This window comes from Myotis myotis, unplaced genomic scaffold, assembly GCF_014108235.1.
Source record: "Myotis myotis isolate mMyoMyo1 unplaced genomic scaffold, mMyoMyo1.p scaffold_m19_p_2, whole genome shotgun sequence".
Taxonomy (NCBI): domain Eukaryota; kingdom Metazoa; phylum Chordata; class Mammalia; order Chiroptera; family Vespertilionidae; genus Myotis; species Myotis myotis.
The window spans coordinates 6012175-6024407 of record NW_023416324.1 but is presented as its reverse complement, the minus strand read 5'-3'; the positions used below and the strand labels follow the sequence as shown (position 1 = coordinate 6024407).

The 12233-nt window shown below is 40.3% G+C and overlaps 1 protein-coding gene across 12 annotated transcripts in view; it reads right to left on the bottom strand.

Annotated features, from left to right (window-relative positions):
- VPS13D (vacuolar protein sorting 13 homolog D) overlaps positions 1 to 12233 on the bottom strand; it is a 221325-nt gene that overhangs the window by 88610 nt on the left and 120482 nt on the right. For 11 of the 12 annotated variants that reach the window (XR_004973974.1, XM_036348853.1, XM_036348859.1 and 8 more), the window contains 6 exons: positions 12061 to 12169; positions 9568 to 9747; positions 8887 to 9003; positions 8017 to 8166; positions 3125 to 3274; positions 1016 to 1112 (listed from right to left, as the gene is read on the bottom strand). Coding sequence is in view for 11 of the 12 variants with exons in the window: in XM_036348853.1 (XP_036204746.1) it covers positions 1016 to 1112; positions 3125 to 3274; positions 8017 to 8166; positions 8887 to 9003; positions 9568 to 9747; positions 12061 to 12169 (803 nt within the window). In the remaining variant the exon portion in view is untranslated. The remainder of the gene's footprint in view (positions 1 to 1015; positions 1113 to 3124; positions 3275 to 8016; positions 8167 to 8886; positions 9004 to 9567; positions 9748 to 12060; positions 12170 to 12233) is intronic. The other variant, XM_036348857.1, reaches the window with a different exon arrangement.

Genomic DNA, 12233 nt, shown 5'->3' with positions numbered 1-12233 from the left:
GGGGGAGGGGAAATTATTTAGAGCAGCTTACAGGAAAAGCACATCCAATCAAATTTAAAGTAAAACTTCTCAGGAAGATACCAAAAGGAAACAGATACCTGCCAGGCAGGTTCCTAAGTGACTGTCTAAGCACAAATAAACACCAGCATTCCAACCCAAACTGAAAACACAGCACTAAACAGACAGCATCTTGTTCTTAATCCCAAATACACGAAAAGCTTCAATTCCAAGTCTGGAATAAAAAGGCAAAAATATTTTGCTTGCATGGTGTTTATGTATGTGCATGTGCACACATGTCCCGGGGATTCCTTTTTTCCTTAGCAGACAGGGGCAATAAACATAAATGTTTCTATTGTATCATTTCTCCAGGCTCAGCTATGACTGTAGTCTTCCAAAGACTTAAGCATTACTGGTTTTCTCTAGTATACAGTCTTGCAAAGGCCACGATGAGGAATTAAAACAAAATGATTTCTGTAGCTGGAAAACTGTAGGTTTCTCAACAGCTTATCTCACTCCCCTCTCCAAAGAAGAGTAAAGTAATTAAAAGCCTTTGTAAGGCATAAGGGGGTGAATGTAAAAAGTTAAGGAGTTGAGGCTAGCCAATTTTTTTCTTCAACTAAACCAAAAGAACTGCCGAAGGGATTTCTGATTCTTGGCCGTCAGTCTGCTTCATAAACAAAGGTTAGGAAACAAAGTGGTTTGCTAAATAACTAACATCATTTCTGTTAGCCTAGAGTAGAGGAGTTAAAAAACGCAAAACAAAGAGGAAGAGTATACAGCTTCCCAAAGGCTTAGCGCCTGGCATTCCAGGACACCTCTGAGCAGCCTCCTTCACGCCCAGATGTACTTCAACCTGTCAACAAGCAATACTTTGAAAACTGAAACACAAACCTTCCTAGTTCAGGCTACGACGTGGAAAGAGAGCTTATATCCAAAACCTTATTTCCACAAGCAGGCTAAAAAATGCCGTTCTCGGGTCAATTCCCAGACACAAACCTAGAACGTTCACCATTACCTGATTCTGCTTGATCGTAGCCAAAGAAACTCAGCAGCTTGAGGAGCAGCTTCTCTTCAATTTGCACCGTGAACCTCTGAGCCGTGACCATCAGGTGCTAGGGATAAAGGAATTCTGACTTACAGCGTGAACCCCAGAAAAAACTCCCATTCAGGTTTTCTGTGCCAGTGTGAAGACCCCAATGACAGGCTATGGATTCTTTACTCACGTGATTTTATAGTCATACTAGTGGCTTGGTGCACATTGAAAGGAAGTTAGTGCACATTGAAAGGAAATTAATTAGAAGAAATATTTTAATATCGCTATTTGCCCTTTCTCTATAATAGAAGTGTCAACCAAATTCATGATTGACAATGACAGATTGAAACACACGCGTGCGACTGGCACCAGCAAGAGCTTTATATATATGTAGACTAGAGGCCTGGTGCATGAAATTTGTGCACTGGGGGGGGGGGGAGATCCCTTCAGCCCAGCCCACACCCTCTTGCAGTCCGGGAGCCCTCAGGGGATGTCTGACTAACAGCTTAGGCCTGCTCCTTGCTCAGTCCTGATCAGCCGAACCCCAGCAGCAAGCTAACCTACCTGTTGGAGCATCTGCTCCCTGGTGGTCAGTGCACATCATAATGACTGGTCAACTGGTTGACTGTCTGCCCCCTGGTGGTCAGTGCATGTCATAGCGAGTGGTTGAGCGGCCTTAGCATATCATTAGCATATTATGCTTTGATTGGTTGAACGGACAGCCGGACACTTAGCATATTAGGCTTTCATTATATAGGATAAACTTGCTTAATTAGACCTGCTTTCTGATTTAGCTAAACTTTTTCCAGCCCAGTGGAACACCCCAATTTCTCTTTCGGGTAATTGTCAGCAACACAGCAGTAAATACCAACACGAAGCAGATTATTATTGTAGATCACTCAGGGAGAACAAAAGGTAAAATATTTAACTGCAGCAGTGTTTGATTATATTCTGCACTGTGAGAAAACCTGAAGTCATTTTCAAGGTCCACCATTTCTTACTTCTATTCAGTCAGGTCAAGTTTCTAAGCTTTCTAAATCTCTGTTTTCTGGCTAATCAAGAGAAAATAGGATTCCACCAAGTCTCCTATCTACCTACTCGAGGACTTCTGAAAGGATCAAATGAGATGAGGCACAGGAAAACGCTTCAGACATTTGGTTACAGTGTGAAATGTTTCCACCTGGCTATAAAGCAAGTCATGTTCCTAAGCTGACGAAACTGCAAGGAGGCTGGTCGCTAGGGAGAGGAAGCCAGGAGTTGCTACATGATGTCATTACCCGGACGGTCGGACACCTAGCATATTAGCCTTTTGTATATATAGATTGCCAAAGTATTTCTGGCTCATCTCTCTCTACATTGTTACAATTAGCCCCAAATTCCACGTTTAGACAATTCACCGCTTGATTGTTTGGTTCCGAGGGCACCTGGGTCTCCTTAGTCAGCATGACACTTTCAGATGCACTGCGGTGGGTGAACTTCACGGTGCTGAGCTCACATGGCTGGCAGCTAGTTTAAGGAGCAGCAAGTGTGGACTAATAGATAGATGTGAGGCCTGGCCTCATCACACCAGTGACAAAGGACCAGAACTATAGGAAGCAACCTCTTTGTCAGCTCCTACTTTTCCAGGACTTGCTGCCATACAGCCTGCTTATGCATGCAGATTCTCCAGGAAAGAAAGTTTATTTCTGAAGGGTCCACTTTTAGCAAACAGTTTGGCAGCTTCCATAGGAGGATGTCAGTCGCAAGGTCAGACCCCTCCTGCCCCTTTTCCAATAGTATTCTGGATTATTCTCTTTTAATAATACATCTGGATCATGCCTGGGTCCCGATCAGTCTAGAAGACAGTATGCTTTCCCACCAAGACTTCACGGACTCTGGCCCCCAATGGAGTCAGAGCTACCACAGGCACGGTCAGCACACACACAATTGAGAACACAGTGCTAAGAGGAGTTCCTGTCAATTCCTTTCCACGGTTTAATATGCCACTGTGCCTTCACCCCACAGGACTATTTCCGTCCACACCCTGCTCTGCTGCTCAGACACTTGGCCGTGAGAGAACAAACCCGGCACAGCTCAACCCCACCAGCCTACCTTGTAGATGTTGGTCAGCGCACTCTTACTGGGGAACTTCACCGCATTCACCTGCACGGCAGGGCCTGTCTCAATGACCTCATTCTCATTGCTCAGGGGCGTCACGTAGAGCATGAAGGGCTGAGTGGTACCAATGAGCTGATTGTCCACCTAGGACAGGAAAAGGCAAAATAAAACAAAAACAGCCAAGTGGCTCGGTTCTCATTTTTACCTTTGACTGGGGTCTCACTAAATATGCAGGCCACTCAGGAAGTACCCTTGCCATTTGACTCTGTCTAAACAGCAGCTGTAAAAATATAGTCTCATTGAAGACCCACAATAATAGCATTTCAAGCTTGGTGAAGGCTGGAGAGGAGGATCCCAGGAATGGTGTTACAAAGAGAATTGTCTTGATCGCATCACAACAAAACTGGCAAAAATAGTCAAAATCTAGTATTTCAGAACTCTGAAAGTTAAAGGTCTGCAACTATCCAGGGATCATTTATTCGAGAAAATTAGCTAAAACTCGAGAAGAACAGCTCTGTGGCATTTTCACTTGTCACTCCCACTCGTCCTCCCCAGGTCCACAGAGGCCTCAGAAACTAATGGCCCTGCAACCACGGTGAACACACAGGGGCCTGGCAGGCCGAGGAGGGGCCATGATGGGCTTGCAGCTCCCCCGAAAGCTCCATTCCCAGAGAGACATCAATTTTTTTACTTGGCTGGCACCTCCCCTTTCCTGATATTGGTAATTTGTGCCTTCTCTTTTTAGACCTGGCCGCACTGAGCTCAGAGAACCAGCTTTTTATTTGATTTTTTTTCTACTGTAGTTGCTGGTTTCTACTTCATTAATTTCTGCTGAGATCTTTATTATTTCCCTTCTTCTGCTTATTTTGGGTTTGTTGTTGGAGATGTTTAGCAGCATTCCACAAATTCTGATATGTTGTGTTTTCATTCTCATTCAGTTCAAAATATTTTCTAATTTCTACTTTGATTTGCTCTTTGATCTATGGGTTATTTGGAAGTCTACTATTTAGTTTCCAAATATTTTGGGGATTTTCCTAACTCTTTTTCCATTATATCTACTTTAATTCCATTGTGATCAAAGAGCATACCGGGTGTGACTTAAATCCTTCTGAATTTGTTGAGAATCATTTTATGGTCCAGAATGTGTTCCATCTTGGAAATGTTCATGTGCACTTGAGAAGAACATGTGTCCTGCTGTTGCTGGGTGGAGTGTTCTATAAATATCCATTAGGCCTAGTGGGTTGGTAGTGCTGTTCAAACCTAGTATATCTTTCATGATTTTCTGCTTATTTGTTCTACCAAATATTCAGAGAATGGCAATGAAATCTTCTTCTATAATTGTGTATTTGTCTATATTCTTCTTTCAGATTTTTTTTCTTCGTATATTTTAAAGTTCTGTCTACATATTCAGGAATGTTATGCCCTCTTGATTAACTGTCTCTTTTATCATTAGGAAATTACCTTTCTAACCCCTGGTAATGTTCTTTGCTCTGTAAATTATTTTGTCTGATATAATCTAGCCATTCCCACTTTCTTATGACAAGTGTTAGCCTGGTATATCTTTTTCCATTATTTTGTTTTTAACCTATTTGTGTCTTTAATTTTAATGTGTGTGTTTTTGTAGGCAGTATATAATTGGGTTGTGCTTTTTAATCTAACCTGTAACTTTTGTCTTTTAATTGGAGGTGTTTATAGCATGTACATTTAATTAACTGATACAGTTAGGTTTGAATGAGTCAACCATCTTCCTGCTCTTTTCTGAGTTTTCCTCTTTTGTGTGCCTTTTCTTGGATTAATCAAGTACTTTTTATGATTCCATTTTATCTCCTTTGTTAGATTATTAAGTGTAACTCTTTTGGTGGTTGCTTTAAGGTTTGTGGTATTCATCTTTAACAGCCTACATTCAAATGACTTCATAATACTTCATGTATAAAAAAATTACAATAATATAGTTCCATTTCCCCCCTTCCAGACAGTATGCCATTATTGTCATTCATTTTACTCTAATGTATTATAGATCCCAAAATATAGCGGTAATTATTTTTGTCTAAACGAGTTGATTACCTCTTACAGAGATTTAAATAGAAAATTATTTTATGTATTTACCCCCGTAGTTATCATCATTTCAGGTACTCTTCCTTCCTTTGTGTAGATCCAGATTTCTATCTCGTACCATTTCCTTCTGCCTGAATGATGCCCTTTAACATTGTCTATAGTGCAGATCTGCTGGTAATGAGTTCTTTTAGCTTTTGTTTGTGAAAAAACATCTTTCTTTCACCCTTATTTTTTGAAAGGTATACTTGCTGGACATAGAATTCTAGGTTGACCATGTTGTAAAACAGATGTATTGTCATCCAGGCTTTGTTGTCCATTTATCGAGCACAGAGAGAATAGATTCTGTATATTATTAAGGACCCTAGGATTTTCAGATGGTAAATAAGAATTGGCTTCAACTTAAAGTCACCAGCTACATTAGCCCTTAACAAGAGAGCCAGGCTGTCGTCTGAATCCAGGCACTGATTTATCCTCTGTGCTATGAAAGTCCAAGGAGGCGTTCTTCCAATAGAAGGCTGTTTCATCTGCACTGAAAACCTGTTGTTCAGTGTAACCACTTTCAATTACTATCGTAGCTAGATCTTCTGGGTAACTTGCTGCAGTTTCTACATCAGCACTTGCTGCTTTACCTTGTATTTCTCTGTGATGGAAATGGCTTCTTTCCTTAAACCTCATAAACAACCTCTGCTAGCTTCACACTTTTCTTCTGCAGCGTCCTCACCTCTTTCAGCCTTCAGAGAGCTGAAAAAAGTTGGGTCATTGCTCTGGATTAGGCTCTGGCTTAAGGGAATATTGTGGTTTGCTTTTTCTATCCCCATCATTAAAACTTTTTCCATATCAGCACAAGGCTGTTTTGCTTTCTTATCATTCATATGTTCACTGGAGTAGCACTTTTAATTTCCTTCAGGACCTTTTTCTTTGCATTCACAACTGGCTAACTGGTGCAAGAGTCCTAGCTTTCTGCCTGACTTGGTTTTTGACATACTTTCCTCACTAAGCTTAACCATTTCTAGTATTTGATTTAAAGTGAAAGACATGCAACTCTTCCTTGCACTTGAACACTTACAGGCCATTATAGAGTTATTAATTGGCCTAGTTTCAAGTTGTGTCTAAGTGAGTAGGCAGAATAAGGAAAGGGAGACGAGGAAATGGCCATTTGGTTGAACAGTCAGAATACACACAAGATTTATTAATGAAGTATGCATTCTTATATGGGAGTGGTTCATGGTACCCCCAAACCACTACAATAGTAACATCAAAGATCACTGATCACAGATCATAACAAATGTAATAATATTGAAAAATACTGGACTATTAATGAGAATTATCAAAATGTGACAGAGACACAAAGTAAGCAAATGCTATTAAAAAATGGCACCAACAGACACTTAATGCAGGGTTGCCACAAACCTTCAATTTGTAAACTCAGTATCTGTGAAACATAATAAAGTGCAATAAGAGATATGTCTATTTTCTATTTAAATTCAGACAGTTTCTATTGCTACATCTTCAAGCTCACTAATCTTTTGTTCTACAATGTGTCATCTGCTATTAATCAAATCCAGTGTACTTTTCATTTCATTTTAATCTGTAGAAGTTTGAGTTTTTTATATCTTCCATGTTTCTACTTAACTTTTTCAACATGTAGAATACAGTTATCCTAAGAGTTTTAATGTCCTCTGAAAATTCTAACATCTGTGTTAGCTCTGGGTCCATTTCGACTGATTATTCTGATTACATATTGTGTTTTCCTGCCCCTTTGCACACCTGGTACTTTTTGATAGGATGCCAGATATTGTGAATTTTACTTTGGCTGCTGAATATTTTTGTTTTCCATTACATCTTGAGCTTTGTTCAGGGTGCAGTTAAGTTACTTGGAAACAAATCTATCCTTTCAGACCTTCCTTTTATGATTTGTTAGGTAGGTCTGGAGCAGTGCTCAGGCTAGGGCTAATCATAGCTCAGCATGGAAGTAAGACTTGCTGGAGGACTCTTCCCAGCATCCAGTCTGGCTGGGAGGAAGCAGCACCATCTCCAGCTGGGGAGCAGCAGGTGCTATCCCGGAGATCCTTTCGGATGGTCCGGATGGCAGTTTCCTCACACGGATCACTGATCTGTCCTCTGCTGAATACTCGTAGGGCCCCTCTGTAGAGCTCCCATGTTTTCTTTCTGTGAAGCACGTTCCTCCCAGGTATGCTGTCCTCTGAAGTCTAGCTGCCTCAGTGCTAGGACTCCAGCTCTGTTTGTTCAACTCATCCATTCTAGTTCCTCCTCCCCTCCCAGTGCCACGGCCGGGAAACTTTCCCAGTAAGCTGAGCAACTGCAGGGCTCACCTCTTTTGTTTCCCACCTCTCACACTGTTGTCTGATGTCCAGTGTCTTGGACCTGTTGTCTCTTTGTTTTATCTGGATTTGGGGGTCGATTCACATAGGGGAGTAAATCTGGTTCCCGTCACTACATGTTGGCCAGAAGCACAAGTCCAGTTCCCTTGTTTTTCTTCCTATGATGAACTTCAATTCCTCATGGTTAGATGATTTCCTGTTGTTTCTAATATTGGCAAGATGGGAGCCCTGGATGCCTCCATGCAACATTGACTAAGTTATCTAAGTTACTGTTAGACTAGCTACTATATTCAGAATTCTGCTATATAGAAAAATTAATGACACAAATGTAGGTAGAAACAATTACTTTCATAGAATGACTTTTTGAAGGCCACAACAAGATACTTTGCCAAAGCACTGAAGTGTTCAGAACACCAAACACTGGATCTGGTTGGGTGTTCAGCAAGAACACAAGAAGATTAACAAGTTCTAAACTGTCCTGCCCCTTACCTGTACATCCTGTATGCTGAGCTCAAGCATATGACTGGTTGCCAACTGTGTATAGTGCACATTGATTCCTGTAAGACTTGCAAAGACCAGTTCTTCTGGGACTTTATTAATTAAGGACAACCCAATTCCACCTTCTAACTTCACAAGCACCTGAAAGGAAACCAAAATATGGCATACTGGCCATTTAAAACAGAGGGATTTCATCCCTGAGCAGATGAGAACCACTTACTTAGTCATATTATTCACCTTGATGCCTTTAAGTCCCATCACCTCCCTACCCCCCAGAACTCTAGTCTGATATGATAATGCCTCTATCAGAGTACTGATGACATTCTGCATTTATTTTAAGAGAATAATTATTTATAATATTTTCCCTATTTGGGATGCAAGCTCTTTATAAGTTATTCACTGAACTAGCATAACATCCAATACAATGCTTTATATATAGATATTTGATTTTTAAAGGTCACTGAAAAGAGTGTGCTTTTTCGTGTTCATCTCATGCTCCTTTTCAAATATTTTACTTCCTTCCCAATACCCAAACAGAGAGAGGGGAAGGGAGATATCAGAATCAACTGGGGCAAAAAAAAAAGGTCTATCTTATTTATTCTCCACCTTCATTCCTGTCTAAATCAAGTAGTTTAGCTTTGTTCACTGTCATCTTAATTTAGCAACATTTGTCACAGTCTTTAGCTGTCATTTAACTAAATACTCACACATTCGTGTTGTGGTAACATTAAACACTGAAGCAACACCTATATTTAGAGTTCACAGAGGGCAGAAAGAAAAGAGGAGGCTTAAATTGAGAACACCCGGAGCAAAATTCTAACCAAATTTATGATAAATGAATTTGCAATACTTAAAACTTACTTCTAATTCCTGCTCTGTGCCTGGGTTCTTTAATTTCTGTAGCTCTTGTTCAGTAACAGGAAGTTCATCCACTTCATATGATGAACGGTCACTTTTCCGTTGGGAGAAATCCGTTATCTGAGGTCAAATAAAACAGTGTACTAAGAAGGCTTACATTTATACAGCGAAACCCATTCCATATAGATTGTCTCGGTCAAAACTCGCTGTATGGTCAATAATCCTATGGAAGTTAATGGTTTCCAAAGCACTGCTAAGGTAAGATGTATGTAACAGTGAAACAAACTTGTTCCCCATATACACGGCAAAGGCCAAGCTATAGACCTGAGACCCTCTTCTAGCGGGGCTGGCATCTGTAGTGATCTAGAATTACAGCTCAAGTCAAAATATGCAAACCTCAATTCACCTTTGTCTAAAATAAGGAGGTTTTTTAAAGAGGTATTATGAATTATGATGACTATCTCAGGTTACATTGCATTATCTTCAATTATTATACTAATACTTTATTTTTTATATCATCTTATATTTACTTATTCTTTCATTCTTCTAACAACTTTGTGAGGTTGGTCTTATCCTCACTTGATAAATGAAGACACTGTATCTTTATAAATATTTGTTGAATGACTAACCATTAAGGTCGGGTACTAGGATTCTTTCATGTCAGTTTTTAAGATAAATTATCACCTGCAGTGCTCTAGTTGGTCCATCTGGGATGACTCTGATAGATAAAATTCCAGAACCAGGCCTCAGTTTTTGGTTAATAAACTGCTGTTCAGGTGGAACTGGCCCCAAAATCTCCATGGAAGTGTCAGGACCAAGAACGACTTCAGCTCCATCAAACAAACCAGAAAGCCCTCCTTTGGCCTAAATGACACAGGAAAGATGTGTAAGAAAAAACGAAAGTAAAGGCATTGACTTTGACAATTTAATGTGTCATTTGAAACAAGTTATCAAATTTAAATCTTTTGAAGGGTTACGGTCAATGTACAGTAAAGCATTACCTATTTTTTTCAACATTATAGATGATATAAAACAGTAGAATTACTTGGGCAAGATGAAAAGTTATGCTCTATGACTTTAAGGAATTCTGAGTAAGAGAGTTCCATGAATAGAGTATTTTGGTTTAGTAATAACTTCTAATCATTAAAAACGGCTTTTTAAAAAAGAACCAAAAGCCCTGTTTCTCTGAGTAGTCTCATTAGGGTTGCTTAAAAATCTGATACAATCTGAAAATGAAGGAATTATCACTATCACTCAGCTTTCCAGTAAGAAGCATATTCTAGAGTTGAAAACCTCCCCAAACAGGCCTATGACTGAACAATCAACCCAAAGAGTCAAAAGATGGTGCCTCTTCTGAAACAGGAGGCTGGGAACGTCGTCTGATCCTCAGTTACTCAGGCCTTTGCAGAAAAGGACTGTACCTCCTGCTATATGCGCCAAATAAAACGGAAGTCTACAGGATGATGCCTATGGCAGAGCAAACACAGGGCTAGAGGAGACAATGGCTAGTCTCTATATCCCCTTTGTTAATATTTAAACACTGAGCAATGAAAAGGATACTTTGAACTGGGTTTATAGGACAGATTTCAACATGGAGAAAGCTTTCATGACTGTTGTAAGTTTAGAAAGAAAGTCATACACAGCTTTATAAAGGCAGTGTCATAAAACATCAAAATGCCTATAATAAACTTTATTCTGAATAATATGATTGAAACAAGCTATTTCCCTACTCAAAACACATTCTGCTCAGCTGAACACTATTACAGGGTCATCCACAACCGGAGAAATGATACCATAGATTCAAGAAACAAACAACACCCGACCAGCGTGGCTCAGTAGTTGAGCGTTGACCTATGAACCAGGAGGTCACGGTTCAATTCCTGGTCAGGACACATGCTCGGGTTGCAGGATCAATGATTCTCTCTCATCATTGATGTTTCTATCTCTCGCTCCCTCTCCCTTTCTCTCTGAAATTAATAAAAAGATATTTTAAAAAAAGAAACAACAAACACCAAAAAAGATTTTTTGGGGGGGAAATGCTCTAAGAGAATCACAATTACAAGGGCTTTAGAAACAAACGAGAAGTAAATTCAGGATCAGACTCAGAATCCAACAATTATAACAAGCCCCCTTTTGCCTCTAGAAGTCTGAATTGTATTGCTAATTGAAAATCACAAATCCATTCCAGATGTGCGCTTCATATAAGTAAGCAGCTTGCCTTTGATGAAAAAAGCTAAGGGCAATAGAGATAAAGAAAATAAATCTCAGCAAATAGCACTCAGAGGCTCCTTGCAGTTTTGCTCGCTGCCCTGGAGAACCGCCTCCCATTAGGAAGGAAAGTCTGGTTTCCACCAGCAACAACACACTGAGAGTTCCCCAGCCAGGGTCTACTGTGTTCGTGTTAACCTCTTGGGTAAAACCCCAGGCAGAGGCAGATCTGCACGCACAGTCACACATGCTGTTCTGCTAATGTCCAAACCCCCGAGACACCTTCCTATCTCAGATCCATGGTCTCATTGCCGGCCTGAAGCCTGAGGGAAGAAAATCCAAACTCCCGGTAATTTTCCAAATGTATTTGCTTATAAAGAACTTGGGAGTTCATCATGGGCAGACTGGCTGACTAGAGGACAGGGGAAACTGACCACAGCAATCTTCACCCTGACATTTGCTGCAACAATTAAATGCTATTTGGGCACCACTAAGAATGTAGAAATAAACAGAATCAAGAGCCCATGATGACTACTCACCGTCTCTGAGAACACTTTACCAAGCACTGCTGCAGCTATTATATTAACCTCACAGGCCTCAAACCAATCCACCTCACTTAGTGGTGGGCTTTTTCAGTAGACATTTTTCTTTCCTTCTTCTTAAAATTACGTAAGTAATTTATGCCAAAGAAAAAAATCCAAATAAGCCAATAAAAAAAAATCCCATCACCTTGGAGGCAACCATTCCTCACATATTTCTTATATATCACCTTCAAGAACATTTTCCATATAAATACACACAGGTGCACAACAAAAGTTCCCTGACTTTCCTGATAAAATGAGACAATACATATTTGCTCTGTAATTAGTTCTCTCCATTGAACATGTAATGTATCTCCTCACTGAGACCTTGTTTCAAAGAAGGCTGAACTGCTGCTCCTCACCACCAAGGATGTCAAAACTTACAGACCTGGACCACCAGCCCGTGTAACCCGCAGGTCAGTTTTCCTTCACGGAAACTCCAGGTCTGGGTTGTGCTTCTCCTGCGATCAGGCTTCCTGAGCATCAGCGGCTCATACCTGCGATAAAGGGAAATGCAGTGAGTCCTCTGAGTCACACAGTTCAAGCCTGAAGGAAATACTA